Genomic DNA, 22,525 nt, shown 5'->3' with positions numbered 1-22,525 from the left:
GTAAATAGACAATCGTTCTTACCATAGCTCCCACACCGTAGGCTGCAGCTGTGGCAGGGTTTAGTGCAGCGTGGTAGGGGTCTGTCGTGTACACCCGTCCGTAGCTGGAGAGCAGAGATTAGTACATTACAAATCCATAAATATGCAACCAAACGTGTTCCAAAATAGAAAGTGAAGTAGGCCCACTACTTTTAATTTGAATATGTTAATATCTGTTATCTATATGTAGTCATAGTACGGTGAGCTACTGCTTTATTTCGTGTAATATATTGTGTCTATCACTCACCCATCACTGTAGGCAGCTGCTGCGGCAGCTGCTGCTCCTGCAGGACTGGCTACTGCAGTCGGCTGAGCATAGCGATACGCAGCATAGCCACCCTAAAGAAGTGACCGAGAGAGGGAGAGAGAGAGGGAGAGAGAGAGAGACAGACAGAACACGGTTGTTAGTGGATTTTATTAACTTCCTCATACTATAGCCCAGGAATGAATGATAGTGAAGTTATGTTACTTTATAACAGCAGAAAAAGAGAGACTAACACAAGCAGCAACAACAGGTAATCTGGTGCAACATGGCATTCAGAGAATGTAGCGGAGGCCTTTTCCCTGTGTTGGTCTCCCTCCATGACAAACAAAACACTCTAGAGCCTGGGTTTGTGGCCATGACATAGGCCCTGCATCAGTGTGCTGAAACTTTTCTTCATTCAATTAATCTGATCATTTATGTTTTGTTTGACATGGAGGGAGAGAAAGATGGGCGAAAGTGTGCATAACCTCAGGTGTGAAATCCCCTCCTTCCCATCGAAAACACACCATTAAAGAAAAGGGGGATGAATAAACAGATGATCGGGATCATTATTCCTTTAATGTGGAAAAACGGATGATGAACACACAGAAGACGGTCAGCCAATCCGATTAAGGGGGAGGGGACACATACACACTCGCATGGCCACAACCAATCACTGACGCTGGACAGCATGCAACCCAAACTCAAAACAGAGGAGGTCATCTCCTAGGCAACACACCACTGCATTCTACCCTACAGATCAGTACAGGACCAAGTCCCAGTATTCAGTAACACACACATCTGCTGGAGGGGAGGGTTAGGAAGAGGAGGATATAGAGAGTGGAAAGGGAAGGGGGAGAGGAGGGGAGAGGAGGGGAGAGGAGGAGAAGGGGGAAGAGGAGGGGAGAGGGGTATAAGTGTGTCTGCATGCCAACATTGATTCAGTTAGCATGCCACAGGTGGAACTGATATAGGGAGATACTGGGAAGGGGTCAGAATGACTGATTAAGATGAATATCCCATGTCCCTGAGAGTCTGTGGGCCTGCATTGATCCTCAGATCCTGGAGATCCTCTGTAAACTGGCTTTAAGCTACTCAGTCTCAACTTTCAGAAACCATGTCAGCCATAACTGTCAAAGTGTACCTCTCATTTTGGCTATATTTCAAAGCTAAGGGTGGCTGTTATAAAGCCTTTATAAAGCCTGCATAAGCATCGTAGCAAAATCCTATATTGTTTTTATCTGTGTACATAGATATATATATTATTGTACTATTTCTTTTTAAAAACTGAACATATCCATATCCATCATGTTATGTAAAAAAAAAAATTTAAAGGTAATATTGTCATTCATGTTATAACAATTCCCTTTCTCCCACGTTCTGCAACTCCACCCATGTCAGAATCCAGTGAGTTAGTAATAGAAACAGAAATAAAAAGAGGCATTTCCATCTGGGATGGTCAATAAAACACCAGTAGCAGCAAGTCAGTCAGTGGAACGCATAGTAATAGGATGGATGCACACTGGCTGATCACACAGTGACGTGGTGATGGGACCCTACCTGGGGCAATCTGCCACTAATGTCCTGAAACACTATTCTACAGAGAGAACAGAGAACAGCTATGGTCAACCTGGTACCACACACACAGGTACACAATCACACTCCACACGCAGGCAAACGACGCATAGAGCAGTCTATTCATGAATGTATAGAACTTTTATGAGGGTGTGTAGTGTAGATCCTGGAAGATTGGATGTTCCACATGGCATGCACCGCTTCATATAGCAATAGGATTCATCAATAACTAAATGTGTAACAGCTATTATAGATCTGTCTAATTAAAATAATGTAATTAATAAAATGATTTTAAAAAATGTGTGTTAAATTGTCAAGTTTACTACATCACCCACATATACACAGCTCTGTGGATTTGGTCCATGCACACACACACACTTGAAAACTCTCCTCAGACGGAGGGGGGGAAAGGAGAGAATGAGAGAGAAAGAGCGGAGGAGAGAGGTATACTTACATAGATGTCTGCTGCACCGTAAAACCCTTCCTGATACATCATGCTGAGAGAGAGGAGGAGGAGGAGGAGGAAAGACAAGAAAAAGAGACGGATAGAAGAGAAGGGATGGATGGTGATTGAGGAGTGGAAGGAAATAAAAGTGAGGAGGAGCAAAAAAGGGAGTATGAAAGAGAGAAAAGAGAGAGAAAAAGAGGTGAGAGATTAATACACACACGTGAAACATGCAAGATAAATTACCACTTCTCTTGTTTGGCCAAACGTAGCCCTACAAGTCGTACTGGACTGCTTGTGACCACTGCGCTGTAGACAGCAATATTATCTAATGTTGATACAAAGAAATGGTATTTCAGTGCAGCACCAAACTAACACAATTAATTCAAGTGGATTTGTTATATCACACCATGCAGCAAAAGTGTGTGTGTGTGTGTTTAATTGAGTAACACCTACCCTGGGTATGTGGGTATAGCTTGCTGGGGTAGGGTTGCCCTGACAGCACTGTAGACCGGCCGGCCACGACCCCGGAGGTGGGCGCCCCTAAAGGTCGCTGCCGCTGTGGCAGCCTGTGCAGCCGCCGCAGGGTACGGGAAACCAGGGACTGATAGAGACAGGCCAGAGAAATCAGAGAGAGGCAAAAATAACAAACAGTTAGTCTACTGAAAAGGGAAACAGGCAATTTTGATTGAGTTCCATTGTGGGGTGAAGTGTCCTAATATAACAGAATACATATGGGCTAAAGCTAGTCATGTTAGCATCTCACCCATCTCCTATACTGATGAAATGAGGACTTAAGCTAACAATGTTAGCATTTCACCTATACTGATGAAATGAGGACTTAAGCTAACAATGTTAGCATTTCACCTATACTGATGAAATGAGGACTTGAATGAGGACCCCTTGACTTTTTCCACATTTTGTTACGTTACAGCCTTATTCTAAAATCAATACCCCATAATGACAAAGCAAAAACAGTTTTTTAGAAATGTTGCGGATGATTCAGTCGTTCATCCGGTTGTTCCAAAAACACCCGTTATGGCAAAACAAACTCAAGTCTAATGTTGCTAACATCACCCTGAATCAAGTACCGCAGCTGACGCACCTTGTCCGTGTGCTGACACCACTAGCAGACCTCACAGACAAAATGCAGAAGGAGCTGGGGAACCTGGGGATGATCCTCCCTGCTGTCACAGAAATCAAATCCCTGCTCACCGATTACACTCACGCTGCACTTCCAATGGGCATCGCTGCTTTTGCAGAAACATTGGCAAACAACGTGTCAATTCGCTATGGAATATACTATACTGATTAACATCTCATTTTAGCGTCAGTGTTAGATCCCCGTTTCAAGACAGAATGGATAATCCGAGATGAGTCTGTATGCAACAAATTCGAGGAGATAAAGTAAGGCTGTGGTTTAAGCTAAAAGTGAAATACATGCAGATTTCGTTCCTTTTTTGGAGTGAGCGGGGGCGATTTGAGTGGAGCGCGATGCAAACTGCGTTGAGCGCTGAGCGATAATGAGCGGACTGGCCTCATGTGGCTTTGAGCGGGGGAGCGGAGGGGTGAACAACTCCGTGAGCGAAGAGCTGAGATTCTCACCGCTCCACTCCGCTCATATGCTCTGGTTGCTGCACAGCTATTTTCAGGTCTCTCCAGAGATGTTCGATTGGGTTCTAGTCTCCCAGTCCCTGCCACTGAAAAACATCCCCACAGCATGATGCTGCCACCACCATGCTTCACCGTAGGGATGGTGTCAGGTTTCCTCCAGACGTGACGCTTGGCATTCAGGCCAAAGAGCTCAATCTTGGTTTCATCAGACCAGAGAATCTTGTTTCTCATGGTCTGAGAGTCTTCAGGTGCCTTTTGGCAAACTCCAAGCGGGCTGTCATGTGCCTTTTACTAAGGAGTGGCTTCCGTCTGGCCACTCTACCATAATGGCCTGATTGGTAGAGCGCTGCAGAGATGGTTGTCCCATCTCCACAGAGGAACTCTAGAGCTCTGTCAGAGTGACCATTGGGTTCTTGGTCACCTCCCTGTCCAAGGCCCTTCTCGCCTGATTGCTCAGTTTGGCCGGGCGGCCAGCTCTAGGAAGAGTCTTGGTGCTTCCAAACTTCTTCCAGTTAAGAATGATGGAGGCCACTGTGTTCTTGGGGACCTTCAATGCTGCAGACATTTTTTGGTACCCTTCCCCAGATCTGTGCCTCGACACAATCCTGTCTCGGAGCTCTACTGACAATTCCGTCGACCTCATGGCTTAGTTTTTGCTCTGACATCCACTGTCAACTGTGGGACCTTATATGGACAGGTGTGTGCCTTTCCAAAACATGTCCAATCAATTGAATTTGCCACAGGTGGACTCCAATCAAGTTGTAGAAACATCTCAAGGATGATCAATGGAAACAGGATGCACCCAAGCTCAATTTCGAGTCTCATATCAAAGGGTCTGAATACTTATGTAAATAAGGTGTTTTTTATTTGTAATACATTTGCAAAACCTGTTTTCGCTTTGTCATTATGGGGTATTTTGTGTAGATTGCTGAGGATATATATTTTTGTAATCCATTTTAGAATAAGGCTGTAATGTAACAAAATGTGGAAAAAGTCAAGGGGTCTGAATACTTTACGAAGACACTGTAAGCTAACAATGTTAGCATCTCATGGCATCAGCTGTGTTGATGAAATTAGTCTAACAATGTTAGCATCTCACCTGTATAGAGCTCTGGACTGTACATGGCTCCAACCATTGGACTTAACTTCCACCCGGCTGTAGGGGAGTTGGCATTTAGTAGCCCTAAAGTAAATTAGAGGAAAAAGAGGATAAGAAATATGAGTCACACAACAGCTCAACTCAACAAGTTAAAACAGATACTATGCAACTACACTGATGTAGTTATTACACAGTAACTACATTGCTGCTAATGTATAACAAGCAGAAAAGTTATCATTCAGCAGGATATTGGTCATATTTAGCAGTTTAACCAGTAGTATTATCTTTACCATAAGGTAGAGCGGCGAGCCCCTCTCCTCCATTAGAATATGGGGTGACCATTTTTTTATTGGTCATCACCCTGGCTGTGGCGTTGTTGACCTGGGTGTCAGAGAGAGGTCAGAGGTCAAGACAACACGACGAGGGGTCACACCGGACTAGAGGGACAAACACACGCCTGCTCCATGCACAAACATGGGCTCCTCCTGTATACTCAAACCCATATAAATAGAATGAATAGAACAGGCTTGGAACCTCTAACCCTGGAAATTTGACTGTTAAACTCATGGGTACACTCACAATGGTTGCCTGGTATTCAAATAATGCTAACTGATGTCGTAATGTGGCTCATGCAATGGAATGTACTGTCTTTTTTGTAATGTCAGTGGAGTAAAAAAACAACAAGAAAAACAAAAACAGCACAGACTGATGGGTACACTTCCTGCTTTTACTTCCTGCTTTGGTCCTATTGGTACACTCGCAATGGCTGCCAGTCCACCCATTATGCCATCACTGACTTGAATGGGGACACCCATTCTATTCATTCTATTTCTATGCCCAAACCCCACAATACAGACACCAACATAACCTTCAGTACTACCAGAACAAATAGGCCCTAGATATTTGAAATATGAGTGCCTAAATACACTTTATTGAACTGGCTATGACATTACTAACACAGATTATTAATACATATGTAACTAACGCAAATACATTGAGATCACTAGAAAACCTAAGTTTGTACTTGTCAACATTTATCTGCTACTGTGTGAGTCGTATGAATTGAATAAAGTGACAGTAGTGTTTACACTTGGATAAGAGGTTAATTGTTCTGATGTAAAGTGATGGTAATTGATTGATACATGCGTTCCTTTGAAGGAGAAAAACAAGGAATGTGTGAGTATTCACAGGCAGCTTTGCACATACAATAATTTAACCATTGACACAAAACAAAAATTAAAAACATTTCAGATTAAGGCATTCAAAAGAAATCCAAGACCATTACAGGCATTGCTACCTTTAAAAAGAGGGAAAAGAGGGTGAAGTAAGCTTCTGTTGAACACGATGCAAAACGTTTCATCACTTGAACAGGTCCTACACAGATTACACGCAGCCAGTCAATCAAGAGCGCATCACATGACCAGAAGGTGAGCAAAACCAGCCAATCAGCAAGCATCAGATGCAGCATATATAGACCAATCAAAACATTCTGGCAGCCTTCCCAATCAAGTCACACACATCATACAGAGAGAGGGGGAGGAGAGAAAAAGAGAGTGGGATGCAGGAAGAATAGCCAGTCCACATTAAAAGACATGGGAACACATAAATGATGGAGAGAGAGAGAGAGAGAGAAATTCATCCACATGTGCAATCCTTTTTTTCATGAACAAAAAAACGAATACCAAGATGCGGAACAAACTAATCAAAACAAAGACAAAACGTCTGACCGTTTGCCTAGATATAAGATCCAATACATGAGCTGGGATAGAGAGAGGGATGAGACAGAGAGAGGACAGAATAAAGAGAGAGAGAGGATATGGGGATGCAAATGTCATTCCTCAAAAAAACAAATCAAACCATGACCGTGACCGTGAAACACTTTCAGGCATTGCAATTCAGTGTCACACTACAAATAACTAGAAGCAGACACCACCATCACACACCATCCAAAACCAAACCACTACAAAAAAAACAACTAAAAAAACAAGTCTGGGCACATCATCCAATTCAATAAAATCCTATTAAGAGTCAGACGTGGTACTGATGATGGTTTCAAGATTATCTTCTCTAGCGGTGGTCTCCATTGGTCACTAGTTTGATGTACTGTACATCAGTTGCATATCCTTAGCTTGTACAAAGTCATTTGACCTTTTTAATGTGAAGAATAGACTACTCTCTGCCCTTAGGCCTGCTACAGTGACAACTACAGCCAGCGCACAAAACCTACTGTCTAGTTACCAAGACTGACTTCTATTCTACAACATCGCATTCATGCTTTATCATGCCAATCCACTACTAATGTACCAAACAAATTGAATCAAAGGAATCTACCGTTTGGTATTCACTAAAGAAAGGTAGCTAATACATAACATAGAGATGACAGTGGCACTATATGATACAGATGACAAGAGACATAGTCAACCATGCAGGAAGTAAATAGCGCTAGAATTAATGTTTGAATGCAGTTAGAGTGGTGAATGGAATTAATGCATAAAGTGGTAGTTATAGTGCGCTTACAGATGCATTTTATATCAGGTTATCTTAATGTTACATAGAGGCTGGAAGGCCATGCGGTCAAATGCCATTGGTTTTCTAATCTAATCAGCATTTTATTTGCCAGCTCCACAATCAATCACAGGATTAGCCAATCAGATCCTTTCGATCAAACCCTGCCGGGTCAAGGACTCTTTTATTGTATTTTTTTTTTGTGTGTATAGGGTGCACTTTATCTTTATTTGGCGGATGGGGGGGGGGGGGGACATTCAAAAATGATGCCATGTGTACACAACTTACCATTGCTGGGGAAACGGTGTGAGGACACGCGAGCGGTTACCGTGGAGACTGACAACAACACAGAAATCATCAGGGGGAAATAGAGAAAATATAATAAGAAATTAACCAAAACCAAAACAACCAATGAGGTGATGAAAAGCAACCACCCCCATCCTGAGGTATACAGAGGAAGTGATGTCATGAGATAGGTCCTGAGTCAACAGGAAGACACAGGTGATTGGTCGCCTTTTGACATAAAGCTGACCTCTATTGATGCAACTACTACAAATACCCAATTCATATGAGCAGATACAGCCATACACATGGGAGACGGAGAGGGACAGTTGAGGGATCAATCTAGAAGCCTATGGGTCAGGGAGAAGTCACCGCCCAGCTTTCACTGATATTCTAAGAACTTATCAACACATAACCAGTGTTGGGGGTAACGCGTTACAAAGTAACGTGCTACAGTAATAATATAATACTTTTTGTGGTAACGAGTAATATAATGGAGTTACTGTTCAAATTTGAGTAATAATATTACAGTTACTTCTGTTATCATTCCCTTCCTATTACAGTTATTGATCCAAATACATGTGATTATTATTCCCTCTGTTGGCGCAATATAAAATAAAACGTCCCCGATTCTAATTGTTTTCGTCCTCTCACCAAGTTCCTGTTTATGCATGCTCACTCTACTACTAACTGCTTAAGGGAGATGGAAAAACGGCAGACGCTTCTAAAACATGTACTTTCCCAGCGTGGAAGTACTCCCATTACTTTGGTTTGGAAGGACAAAGTGACAAGAATAACACTGTAAAAATGTACACTGCGCCCAGGTGAGAAACACCTCTCCACTGCTGCTGAAGATGACTGTGGGCCTACCTCATCCAAACATCCAAGGTTTGATTTCAATCGTTCAGGAGGACAGGCTGTAACCCAGGGAGAGCTGAGCAAGCTTGTAGTAGAGGAAATGCTGCCCTTATCCATGGTAGATTTTGTGTCTGTCATTATTCGGCTAATTGTGTTGGTGCATAGGCCTATGTAGCGTTACATTGTTTACATTGAGTGAGGTTGCACAACCATCTGTGGTGTAACGCAAAAGTAAAGAGTAGTGTAACTAATTACTTTTCCCAGGGAGTAATAAGTAAATTAACTAATTAATGCTGAAAGAATAGGTCATCTATTACTTTTTTAAAATAACGACCGCAACACTGCACATAACTAACTACTATTTTGGAGTACACTTAAAAAGGAGAATGGACGGACAGAGAGAGCGGTATATGGACTAGGCTTGGGCGGTATACCATATATACCGTATACTGGGGTATTTGGAAAAAGCCAAGGGATGATTTTCCAATACCTTCAAAACTATTTATTTGAAGTTTTTCAATAAATGTGAATATTTGTAGCTACTTTTTAAGTTAATACCTGCAGTCAACTTGTGCAATACATTAGGAGATAAAGCAGATTGCGTTCTTCATTTCACCGGTCAAATTATTTTACATTCTGAAGTTTACCGTAGTTCCCCAGAACAGTTGAGCCAGTCAAGTGTTTGTCTGTAAATAGCACAACGGGAGAAAGCGGAGTCCATAGCGTTCTATATCTATCGCCGTCTCTCTTTTGCAGCACACATGAAGTAATGAAGTTACACTTACACAACTCACTACTAAATGTTTGCCATCGAATATCTTATAAACGTCTTTCTGCTGCGTTTGAGAAGTCAAAGAGCTCTTGGTTAGTTATCTGTACAGCTGCCATTTTCCCCTGTGCTTCCTACTAGCATTTATTTTCCCCTCTGTTCTTCTCCCCTTTGCTCGGTGTACACATGCTGATCTTTCAGAAAAGCATGCATCACAACTTTGTTCATTTGCATAATTTCTCTCGTTCACCTTCCCTTGTACATGTCCACACTCACCGAAAATGACATTCGGTAGCTACTAGCTATGATTGTATAACATTATGAGTTGGATTTGCCTGTCTTTGCAATTCGTTTGTTCGTTTTCGCTCGTTAGCATTTAGCGAACAGCATCTATGTTTTCCCTATTACTTATGCTTATTTGGTTAGCATTCTAGTAATAGACACCCAACAGGCTTTTTTTGCATTTTTAGCGCCCCTTGTGTGCTATGCCGGTAATCCCGTAAATCCTGGGATGGCAGAAGAACGGTATGACGGTGTGAAAATCTGGATACCGCCCAAGCCTAATATGGACAGCTGTGGAGGGTCAAACAAACACAGGTTGATAAGGTGAGAGAGACAAACAAGGATAGACAGACCGACTGGCATGAAGATAGAGAAAGAGTGGAGAAAGAGATGGAGGAAAAGGAAAAGGAGGGGAAGACAGCCGTATCATCATCCCTCTTCACTCTCTCCGACTCTCTCTCCGCCTCTTCCCCCGTATTTCTCTTTCTCACTCACACCCACATGCTTACGCCCTCATTCACACAACAGAGGAGTGCATAACAGTTGAGAACATGCAGAAGAGCTCACAATAAAGCATGGCTCTAAAACCAAGAAAACCAAGAGCCAAAGCGATGGCAGAGCATGAGGTGTTTTTCTTCCAAGATCTTCCAAGTCATGCTGACAAAGAGAAACATTGAGGCATCGCAGCGAAACTCATTCCCATCAAACCAGGTATTACTCTTAGAAATAGGGGATGCAAGTGAGGGTATGAGGTGTGGGTGAGCATTAGTGTGGGTTGCCTTTATTTAATAACTGATATATAGACCCAAAATCAATAGTGAATCTAAAAACAGCAGATCAAACACTTCACCACCACACTCCCTTATGGCAGCCTCATTCCAATATCTGCACCTGCCAACACCTAATGCATGCAGCAATGTCAACATACAGCAACGTAATCAAACTACTTCAATACTGTGCACTGACTCACAATCAAGCACACAGGCATCTGAATGTAGGGGAAAGAAAAGGCGGCCATCTTTTATGACATCACCTGACCGGTCTTCTGAAACACGATTGGTAGCCCATGCAAGAGAATCTCTCACAAACACAAGCAAGCATGGTTGTTTGTCAGAAGAAAATAAGGAAGAGAGGGAGAATGTCCTGTCTAAAATAGTGAACACCAATAAACCCCGGCTTCTGATCGTGGAAGTGATGGTGGTGATTGATAAGAAGAAGGGGTGCAGCAGAGAAAACAAGATATGCCCTCTCGCATGCCGTGTCATAAGCAGCGTTCAGAGGCACAGTGTGTGTAAAGGTGTCACGTAAAACACTGTTCCCAGATCATTTTGTTGCCAAACCACCCAGCATGCTTTGCAATCCAGGCAGACCCATAAAGCTGAAGATCAAAACGTGCAAATGGACAGTGCACGAAACAGGAAGTGATGTAAAACCAAGACATAGTGCGCATTGATCTTTCTGCGAGGCACCACAGCACCATGCTAGAAGGGGGTTATTATAACACAAACAGAATTCCCGAAACCACTTGAGACAGTTCAACTGGAGATGGAAGAGCATACTAAGCCAACCAGACTTAATTTCACTGCTGAACATGGGACAAAGACGAAAAACCAAATGGCCACCGTTCTTGGAGGGTAAATTACCTCAACCTTGCGTCCTTCCACCAGAGTTCCGTGGAGAGCGGCTCTGGCCTTCTCTGCATCCGCGCTCGTCTCAAACGTCACAAAGCCAAAACCCTAGAGAGGGAATGGGGTTGGGGATGGAGAGAAAATGAGAGGGTTGGAATATAAGAGAGGGGGATAAGGGAGATGAAGAAATATGTGTAAGCTATGTCAATTCTGTGCAGAGTATTATGTAATGTAAGTTAAAATGAACAGGTTTGGTATTTTGATGTGTACTACCTTCGATCCTCTCTCGTTGAATATGATCTCTACATCAAGGATCTTTCCAAATTGCTGAAGAAAAAAAAGGGGGGGAGCATCAATAAGCATGGCACTGCAAAGCGCTGCATTGAAAATGAAATACAACAATTGAACACAAGGCGTCAGTATTGTACTGGACATATAAACTAGCATAAATCATGTTGTACATTTTAATGCTATTCCTTAGTGCCTCTCTCAATTATCTGCTCTTTTTCCTGCTCCATGTTAAGGAAGCTTAACTAAAACCCTCATTTAAAAGTCCCAAAATGGATGTATCAATCACAGATTACTTCACTAGAATGTCAGGGTTGTGGATGGGAAAAAGGACAATATTCCTGGTCTCGTACCCCAAACATCTGCCGGAGGTCGGGGTCTCTGAAGCGGAAGGGAATGTTGGAAACGTGGAGGCGTTTGGGGGTCCCCTTCTCTGAGTCGTCACCCACGGACCCCCCGCTGCCACCTCCTCCTGTACCCACCAACTGGGTATCAATCTGTGACGACACATCTGACTGCTGAGAGAAAGAAAGAGTGAAAGAGGCAGAGAGAGAGGGGCAGAGTGAGAGGCAGAGAAAGTAGGGCGTTTAATAGACACTTACTCCCTCATTCACTGCGTGAAACAAACTCTTGTAAAGTTTGTGCAAATAAAAAACCCAACAAATGAGTGGCTAAAACAACCAGACAACTCACGTGGGTCGTTAAGCTGTTTGGGACGCTTGTCGGGGTGTTAAGGCCTGCCTGTCCGGCCTCCACCGACCCCTGGATGGCCCCTGCGGCGTACAGACTGGCCCCGTACTCCAGGGCCAAGCCGTTCTGGGGGGGCGGAGGGGGAGGAGGGGGGAAGGCGGAGAAGGATGGGGGGACTAGACCCTCCTGACCACCAGCTGCATCCTGAGAGCCCAGAGAGAGAGCGAGCGAGAAGGAAGAGAGAGCGAGAGAGAGAGAGGTGAGTGGTCTTAAGTAACTGGCTGGCTATACTCCACCGTATTCCTTTACCGACAGAGAGCCTGAGAGAAAACATCACTAGGGGTAAGACCACTTTCCCAAGAGGTTCAGTTTAAAAGTCTTACAGGCACGGATATTATATTTCCATCCCCCCGGTGTGTGTGTGTGTGTGTGTGTGCGCGTGTACTGTTGTCCATTAAATATTCACTACAGGCCCATCTATTATTGAGGGGGTCAGCAGCATCCACACAGAAAAGCAGCACAATGGATGGCGACGCCCACACACAGATAGACACACCTAACACTAACTCTGACATGCAAACGCCCACACGCCTAAAAATTCACAAAGGCTGACTGTTGGATAACGGCTGTGCTATAATCTAATGCCCACAACTACCCAAAATACTCTCATAAACACACACACACACGCACTACAGTGCATTCCTAGCTTACTGGCAGAGGGGCATCGCTACCCTAAATGGAAATGGTGAGAGTGTTGAAAGAGATGACAGAGACAAGAGGGGGAGAGGAAAGGGGGATGGGATATGGACAGGGAGAGGACAGGAGTGGTGAAGACTGACAGAAAAGTCCAGCTACGGATCCACGATCCATTAAATAACAGATTCAACGTGTTTCATTAATTTACTATATCAGATTGCTATTGACGGGTTTGGTTGTTTAGCAACAAAACCGATTCGCACTCAAATATGGGGTTGGCTTAGATTTTTGACAACATGTAACTATACAGTGGGGGAAAAAAGTATTTAGTCAGCCACCAATTGTGCAAGTTCTCCCACTTAAAAAGATGAGAGAGGCCTGTAATTTTCATCATAGGTACACGTCAACTATGACAGACAAAATGAGAAAAAAAGAGTCCAGAAAATCACATTGTATGATTTTTAATGAATTTATTTGCAAATTATGGTGGAAAATAAGTATTTGGTCAATAACAAAAGTTTCTCAATACTTTGTTATATACCCTTTGTTGGCAATGACACAGGTCAAACGTTTTCTGTAAGTCTTCACAAGGTTTTCACACAATGTTGCTGGTATTTTGGCCCATTCCTCCATGCAAATTCGTTCCTTTACATAGATCAGTCGTCCTGGTCCCTTTGCAGAAAAACAGCCCCAAAGCATGATGTTTCCACCCCCATGCTTCACAGTAGGTATGGTGTTCTTTGGATGCAACTCAGCATTCTTTGTCCTCCAAACACGACGAGTTGAGTTTTTACCAAAAAGTTCTTATTTGGTTTCATCTGACCATATGACATTCTCCCAATCCTCTTCTGGATCATCCAAATGCACTCTAGCAAACTTCAGACGGGCCTGGGCATGTACTGGCTTAAGCAGGGGCACACGTCTGGCACTGCAGGATTTTAGTCCCTGGCGGCGTAGTGTGTTACTGATGGTAGGCTTTGTTACTTTGGTCCCAGCTCTCTGCAGGTCATTCACTAGGTCCCCCCGTGTGGTTCTGGGATTTTTGCTCACCGTTCTTGTGATCATTTTGACCCCACGGGGTGAGATCTTGCGTGGAGCCCCAGATCGAGGGAGATTATCAGTGGTCTTGTATGTCTTCCATTTCCTAATAATTGCTCCCACAGTAGATATCTTCAAACCAAGCTGCTTACCTATTGCAGATTCAGTCTTCCCAGCCTGGTGCAGGTCTACAATTTTGTTTCTGGTGTCCTTTGACAGCTCTTTGGTCTTGGCCATAGTGGAGTTTGGAGTGTGACTGTTTGAGGTTGTGGACAGGTGTCTTTTATACTGATAACAAGTTCAAACAGGTGCCATTAATACAGGTAACGAGTGGAGGACAGAGGAGCCTCTTAAAGAAGTTACAGGTCTGTGAGAGCCAGAAATCTTGCTTGTTTGTAGGTGACCAAATACTTATTTTCCACCATAATTTGCAAATAAATTCATTAAAAATCCTACAATGTAATTTTCTGGATTTTTTTTTCTCAATTTGTCTGTCATAGTTGACGTGTACCTATGATGAAAATTACAGGCCTATCTCATCTTTTTAAGTGGGAGAACTTGCACAATTGGTGGCCAAATCTTTATTGAAAACAAATACATTTGCACAATGATTACTTTTCTCTGAAATACATTGTTACAGTTGTTGGTTAGCTAGCTAGCAAATGTTTGCCATATTAGCATTGACATGAAATCAGTCAAAACAAGACATGATCTCACAGCCGTGGTCCCGTGTGGCTCAGTTGGTAGAGCATAGCGTTTGCAACGCCAGGGTTGTGGGTTTGATTCCCATGGTGGACCAGTACGAAAATGTATGCACTCACTACTGTAAGTCGCTCTCGATAAGAGCGTCTGCTAAATGACTAAAATGTAAAATCAATAACAAGAAAACTAGCGGAATGTCAGCTTCTTGTCATTGCTGCTAGCTAGCTGACAATGTTTTGTGGCATTGTCTATAGATAATAACAAGCATCAGTTCATATAGCAATAATGGTGTGATATCTAAAACGTGTGTGTGTGATGGGGTGAAGCGTTTCCCTGCTGTGTGGTACAATACATCCTGAGTCCCTGAGGGAGTGTTAGGATGGAGTGTGCGTGTGTGTGTGTGTGTGAGTGAGTGAGTGAGAGACTGGGTGAAGCGTTTTCCTGCTGTGTGGTACAATATATTCCGAGTCCCTGAGGGAGTGTTAGGACGGAGTGTGTGTGTGTGTGTGTGTGTGTGTGTGTGTGTGCCATCTGTCTCAGCTCCTGACCTTTCTCTGCCTTGCACCTGTGACAAGCCAGGGACGCTGGGCAAACCTGGGTCATTTTGATTCTTACAAAACAGAAATATATATATTTTTTAAAGAGGGCAACCCCCAAGCCCCTATCCCAAACAGCATGTCCTTTCCCACTGTACATGTTTCTAACAGTGGACTGTTCTATTTAGACTAGGAAAAAGCCTTGAAGCTGAACTATTGGCAAATAATATCCCTGTGCTTTGTTTTCCAATTCTGCCAAATCAAAATACAGAATAGAGCCACCTCTTCTATTTTAGCTGAACGACTGCATGACCTTTCAAAGACAATATTCATGTTCCATTTTCCACACAGGCCATCCACAGCCCTGATACTGTACACCGTGGGTATGCCCCAAATGGAGCCCTGTTCCCTGTATAGTGCACTTCTTTTGACCAGAGCCCTATGAGCCCTGATCAAAAGTAGTGTACTATATAGGGAATAGGGTGGCATTTGGGGCAAGGGCCATGTCAAGAGGACAAGCGTCAACTGAAATGGTCTCCTGGTCTGTCAGTAATGCCTTGTTATGTGATTTAGACTGAAATGGTCTCCTGGTCTGTCAGGAACGCCTTGTTATGTGATTTAGACTGAAAGTTGCTTTGTCATTCTCTCTGGATAAGTGCATCTGCTGAATACATACATAGATTGCGTAACGGAGAGAGGGATGGCTGAGAGAGGGATGGATGGAGAAAGAGGGATGGAGAGAGGGAGAGATAGTCACTGATGTGGGGTGTCCTGTAGACAGATATGTGTCACGCATCTTGTCAACTCACACTTGTAAATGCGCGCGTGTCCCTGGTTGTGTAAGGTTATGCCGTCAGTTCAGCAGAGCCTGTGATTCAGAGACAGTAGCTGCAGCTGACTTACTTTCGGGTCAGTTAGCACCGGCTAGCTAGTGAGTTTGAGGAGAGTGGCATGTTATAAAATGCACTCCTCTGCCCTGTCTGACTGCAGCAGTGTCACTGTGTGTGTGCGTGTGTGTGTGTGTGTGTGTGTCCGTCCGTCCGTCCGTCCGTGTGTAGATAACCGAGGCTAAGCAGGCCAGATCTAGGCTGTGTGACATGAATAATGACTTTTCAGGGATCTCTTCATCTAATGGGTGTATGGCATTAGTCTACAGCCTAATTCTAAAGAACTGGAGTGTATTAAGTATGGGGGTCGGTGGTATTCAATGGATACTACTGAACTGTAGATGATGCAGGAATTGAAAGGTGCAGTACTGTTGTCAGTACATTATACACAGAACCTAACAGTATACAATTCAAAACATTCTTGGCACGTTTACCAGCTATCGTTTTTCACATTTCTAGCTATACATTTCTAACATAAAGATGACCTGCAGAAGCAGAAGTACCCCCCCCCCCCTTCCTTGTTAAATAATTCCATCCTCCTAAGCCGCCCCCTCTCCCCATCACTCTCCTTCCCTCCCACTCTCTCGCTCTTTCTTTCCCTCTCTCCTCCTGCTGCTGTTCTCCCTGTCCTCCCCCTCAACTCCACCCTTTTTTTTTTTTACGCTTCATAAAATCCAGACGGGACCGTACATCCATCCTGCCCCCCACCCCCCCAATCAACCTCGCTGCCAGGCATCCTCATAGCAACAGAACATTAGCTCGCCCGTAAACTCCTCCCACTCCACATCTCCTTATAGGGTAACATGTCTGCTTGTCATGAAGTCCCTCCCACTCCACCCCCACATCCATTTCCTTGTAGGGTCTTATGCATGCTCCAGATTATCACACGCACACCACTTTCTCTGTCATCTCTCCTGTATTGTGTCTATTATTACTGGTCCGTTAGGCTCCAGTGCAACTCTTTATGAAAGGTACACATTCAAGACAGACATGCTTGACAATATTTGTCATCAATATTGCTTTCCTGTACCGCTTGTCAACCATGCAACTACGCACGCAGACCCAGACAAACACACACACACACATACACAGGTGAACACACACAGGAGTCTATTGACACTACATATGACGTTCCGCCTCTTCTAATGCATTGTCATTGACCATGGAACTAGTTAATCTTGTTCAGAAGACAGGAAGTGCTCAACACCAAATCGAAATGGCTTTCCCATGTCCAACGTGTTCATATGTGTACATAAACTAGTGCCTAGATGACAGTTGTCCTGTCAATCACATTGTGCACTGAGCGGTTGGAGCAAGGCTTGTTGATTTCACATTCTGCCCTCCTTTGGAAAGTGTATCATTCGTTTTCAATAGTAAATCCCTTTAGTGCTGCCATAGTGGATACAAATGGACATTCAAATGGACCTCAGCGAAGATGACTTCCACAATCCCAATAGTAAAAGCTTTTGCACTATTAACCGGATCCATTAAATAATCCATTATTATTACATTTGAAGCATGGCTCAAGACATTGTGTATGCTTCATGCCATGTGGGCCTGTGCAAAGTTGTTACACTTCACGCCTACCTAGATCAATGAATGATTGTCATAGCAACAACACTAATAGACCATTTTGAAGGGGGCAGAATCATAAATCACTGGTACTGTAAGCCTGTGCAGAATGTCAAGAGCTTTTGACCTCCATAGTTTATGTAAGTGTGTGTGTGTGTGTGTGTGTGTGTGTGTGTGTGTGTGTGTGTGTGTGTGTGTCTCTGGTGAACCAGGTAGGCGTCTCTCCCATGCCTTAGGGCACACGCTTGGGTGGGGCTCTGCAAATATTTCTCTATTTCTCCAACCCTCTCTTTTTCTCTCAGTGCTAGGCTATCCCTATTAGCACAAAGAGCTCTGTAGTAAAAGCACGTAATAAACAGAAACTATAATTTACTGTGCCAGTGCTTCTCCACAAAAAATCCCCCTTTCAAGTGAATTGCAACTTTGGATCCACAGAACTGCAAAGTCAGCGATTCAGCATTCTATTGCGTCACACAACAAACTAGCTTTATCCAGTGAACTATCCATCTCACTGTCTCGATTATATGGCTACACCCATCTACCTCGCTTATACATATATCTCTCTCTATCAGTCCATCTGTGTATAATCTATCCTTTTGGAACAACTATGACTCCTATGGGCCTTCCTGCAAAGACAAGGGTGGGCTGTCTGTCACCTTTAAAATCAATTTACATTCTCCTGTTCTCCCTCTCTCCGTCCCATCCCCCTCTTTCTGGGGCTCTTAAAGGAAAACATTGCGATAACAGCTGCTAGGGCCCCAGGGAGAGGCAGAGGGAAAAGAGGTCAAACAGTAAAGGGAGCAGGATTCCAAGGTACTGCTGAAAGAGAAGTGTACAGGCCAACGCATGAATGCAGGCAGAGCAGAGCACTGAGCAGGGTATTCAGTCAGACACTGGTGGAACACACTGATGGGACCACTGAGTCACCCCTCAAATATAATGATATGACGATAGTCTGACACACACACACGAGAGTCTCGACCTTCAACAAAGTGTGTGTGTGTGTGTCTCAGAGAGATAAGAGAGTGGGGGGGTGTTGGTTGAGAAGAAACAGAGAGAGCAAGACAGAGAGACAGAGTGAGAGCGAGACAACTGTTCTTGGGGCACCTGTCCCTTTCGCTCAGAGCATAGAGGGATACGTATACAGAGACAGCTGCAGAATTTCTTTACCTCTCGCTCCTCCCCCCCATTCCCTCTCTCCTCCTCCCCTATTCCTTCTGTACTCCCTCTCCTATACCCATGTCTTGAGGCTTACTCAGATACCGAGAACAGTGTAGGCTAGAGGCCTGTACTTACACGGTCATCCTAAACAAATCCTTATTCTCACACATGTACACATCCCTTTCCCTGTTCTCCAGAATTGTAGGAACAAATATTCCTACACATACATGCTGCATATAAACATATACACTCTATGAAGGATGAATTGAGAAATCAGAATACAAATGTACCCAGTGAATGTATCTGTTAGCACTAGTGGCCCAGGGCAAGAGAACAGATGCCATAACAATACGGTACAGCAAAGCTCACAGCATATTATAATACACATTCTATCTTTAAAGGCTGCCATCTCTGTCCCTCTCCTAGTGCAGCGCAGTATTCCAGTGTTTATTTCCTATTTACCGACGCTTCCGACTGATGATTGGGTGGAAAGTCATGCATGAAACGACCTCACTAGCACACCGCTCAAGTAAAAGGGGTCAGACACAACGCTTGGCATTTGCACTGAATTAAGAATCGCTGCTAAAGAACAGACAGACCTAATTTATGTAATTGAATTGTTGTTCCTTAAAAATAGCAACCGAAACAGTAGAATAAGCCATGCAGAGCAGTAGGAAAGGGGATTTCAAGATAGGAACTCACCGACAACACGGAAGGATAGTACAGTCCCATCATCGTATTTATGCAAAAACTGGAAATATCCGTTTCTCCTCTCTCGCTCTCCTTTCCTCCTCTCTCTATCTGAGTGTGTGTCCCCTCTCCAGCTCACTCTCCCGTCTATCTGTCGCTCTTCACAGATTCAAAATCTCCCTCCTCTTCCCTCGCTTGCTCCGTATACCATGCCAATCCCCCCTCCCCACCTCCTCCGCTCTCTGTCCCTGTCACTCTCCCTCGTTCCCTTTTTCCCCCTCTCTCGTGCTTTCCTTTCCCTCTACCCCCAGCCTTCTGTTTCGCTGCTGTGCCCTTGCCTGTTCACTGCTCATCCCTCGCTCTCCCTCGCTCACCCAGATAGCCTGACGCTCCCCAGCCACACCTCCTCCTCCCCTCCCTCTACGCTGCCTCCTTTCCCTTGCTGTCACACCTGCAAACTTTCCCCTCCCCTACTTCTCTCTCTCCCTGCGTGTCGCAGTATCTCCCTCCCCCTGTTCTCTTTCTCTCCATGTAGGTGAGTTAAACTGGGGCTGCTCGCACCACTGGGAGAGACCACAGAGAGAGAGAGCGAGACTACAGCGTGAGAGAAAGAGAGAACAGAAGCTTGTTTCCCTCCTCCCTCTCTCCTCTCTGTTTTTCTCTCACTCTCTTCGTCTCCTGCGTGACACTCTCTTCCATCGGAAAGTCTTTGATCACCTCGTCTCATGCTGTCAGTGACAGTTTAGCACCTCTACCTCAGGGGGCTTTGTGAGTGACTTGTCATCTTGTCTCGTGTTTTTAACCTCTTCAGGCAAACATCCCCTCACGATACCTCCGTGGTCCAAATAGCTTTTTCCTTTATACTGCTTCCTTGAGCAGGAGTCATTTAAGAATGTACACATTTTAGGTATCTTCAGTGAAAGGATACCATGCCATTGTTTTCCCTTAGCTGTCATTCCACACTACACAGAGGTATACAGTAAGTGGACTTGAGGACAGTCTGTATTCTTCCATTTGGCTGCAGAACAACAACCAAGGATACAGGCATACAGTGGGGGGAAAAGTATTTAGTCAGCCACCAATTGTGCAAGTTCTCCCACTTAAAAAGATGAGAGAGGCCTGTAATTTATCATCATAGGTACACGTGAACTATGACAGACAAAATGAGAAAAACATTTCCAGAAAATCACATTATAGGATTTTTTATGAATTTATTTGCAAATTATGGTGGAAAATAAGTATTTGGTCAATAACAAAAGTTTCTCAATACTTTGTTATATACCCTTTGTTGGCAATGACACAGGTCAAACGTTTTCTGCAAGTCTTCACAAGGTTTTCACACACTGTTGCTGGTATTTTGGCCCATTCCTCCATGCAGATCTCCTCTAGAGCAGTGATGTTTTGGGGCTGTCGCTGGGCAACACGGACTTTCAACTCCCTCCAAAGATTTTCTATGGGGTTGAGATCTGGAGACTGACTAGGCCACTCCAGGACCTTGAAATGCTTCTTACGAAGCCACTCCTTCGTTGCCCGGGCGGTGTGTTTGGGATCATTGTCATGCTGAAAGACCCAGCCACGTTTCATCTTCAATGCCCTTGCTGATGGAAGGAGGTTTTCACTCAAAATCTCACGATACATGGCCCCATTAATTTTTTCCTTTACACGGATCAGTCGTCCTGGTCCCTTTGCAGAAAAACAGCCCCAAAGCATGATGTTTCTACCCCCATGCTTCACAGTAGGTATGGTGTTCTTTGGATGCAACTCAGCATTCTTTGTCCTCCAAACACGACGAGTTGAGTTTTTACCAAAAAGTTATATTTTGGTTTCATCTGACCATATGACATTCTCCCAATCCTCTTCTGGATCATCCAAATGCACTCTAGCAAACTTCAGACGGGCATGGACATGTACTGGCTTAAGCAGGGGGACACGTCTGGCACTGCAGGATTTGAGTCCCTGGCGGCGTAGTGTGTTACTGATGGTAGGCTTTGTTACTTTGGTCCCAGCTCTCTGCAGGTCATTCACTAGGCCCCCCCGTGTGGTTCTGGGATTTTTGCTCACCGTTCTTGTGATCATTTTGACCCCACAGGGTGAGATCTTGCGTGGAGCCCCAGATCGAGGGAGATTATCAGTGGTCTTGTATGTCTTCCATTTCCTAATAATTGCTCCCACAGTTGATTTCTTCATACCAAGCTGCTTACCTATTGCAGATTCAGTCTTCCCAGCCTGGTGCAGGTCTACAATTTTGTTTCTGGTGTCCTTTGACAGCTCTTTGGTCTTGGCCATAGTAGAGTTTGGAGTGTGACTGTTTGAGGTTGTGGACAGGTGTCTTTTATACTGATAACAAGTTCAAACAGGTGCCATTAATACAGGTAACGAGTGGAGGACAGAGGAGCCTCTTAAAGAAGAAGTTACAGGTCTGTGAGAGCCAGAAATCTTGCTTGTTTGTAGGTGACCAAATACTTATTTTCCACCATCATTTGCAAATAAATTCATTAAAAATCCTGCAATGTGATTTTCAGGATTTTTTCTCTCATTTTGTCTGTCATAGTTGACGTGTACCTATGATGAAAATTACAGGCCTCTCATCTTTTTAAGTGGGAGAACTTGCACAATTTGTGGCTGACTAAATATTTTTCCCCCCTACTGTATATAGATATATAGACAGTGGAATGGGAATATCCATTCTAGTAATTCTAATTCTATGCATACATGGTCAACCAAGTGAAACGGTCATGATGAATGATGGTCAACGGCATCCGTAGTGAGAGGGAGCGAGGGATAAAGAGAGAGAGGGATGAGGGGATTATGGAAAGAGCATGGAGGATGAATGGAGGATGATCTGAGGATTAACAACACCAACTAAACCACCTAATAACACAATCAGCCACTAATACACACCCTAGTAAACACACTGGACATACG

At 44.0% G+C, this 22,525-nt stretch overlaps 1 protein-coding gene across 4 annotated transcripts in view; it reads right to left on the bottom strand.

Moving 5' to 3' along the window:
* The window catches only part of LOC311124837 (RNA binding protein fox-1 homolog 2-like), a 35,800-nt gene that overhangs the window by 1,839 nt on the left and 11,436 nt on the right, over positions 1-22,525 (bottom strand). Inside the window, exons 1-11 of one of the 4 annotated variants that reach the window (XM_084198941.1) lie at positions 19,613-19,951; positions 12,322-12,522; positions 11,982-12,146; positions 11,614-11,667; positions 11,356-11,448; positions 5,307-5,397; positions 5,017-5,100; positions 2,760-2,907; positions 2,313-2,355; positions 287-378; positions 23-104 (exon numbers count right to left, since the gene is read on the bottom strand). In XM_084198941.1, coding sequence (XP_084055067.1) covers positions 23-104; positions 287-378; positions 2,313-2,355; positions 2,760-2,907; positions 5,017-5,100; positions 5,307-5,397; positions 11,356-11,448; positions 11,614-11,667; positions 11,982-12,146; positions 12,322-12,522; positions 19,613-19,645 — 1,086 coding nt within the window. In that variant the 5' untranslated portion in view covers positions 19,646-19,951. Of the gene's footprint in view, positions 1-22; positions 105-286; positions 379-2,312; positions 2,356-2,759; positions 2,908-5,016; positions 5,101-5,306; positions 5,398-11,355; positions 11,449-11,613; positions 11,668-11,981; positions 12,147-12,321; positions 12,523-19,612; positions 19,952-22,525 lie in introns of those variants that run through there. The other 3 variants (XM_084198942.1, XM_084198940.1, XM_084198939.1) reach the window with 3 other exon arrangements.

Source organism: Coregonus lavaretus, assembly GCF_964263955.1.
Source record: "Coregonus lavaretus genome assembly, contig: HAP1_SCAFFOLD_276, whole genome shotgun sequence".
NCBI lineage: Eukaryota > Metazoa > Chordata > Actinopteri > Salmoniformes > Salmonidae > Coregonus > Coregonus lavaretus.
Note: the sequence above shows the minus strand (reverse complement) of the source record. Positions and strands in the feature narration are given on the sequence as shown.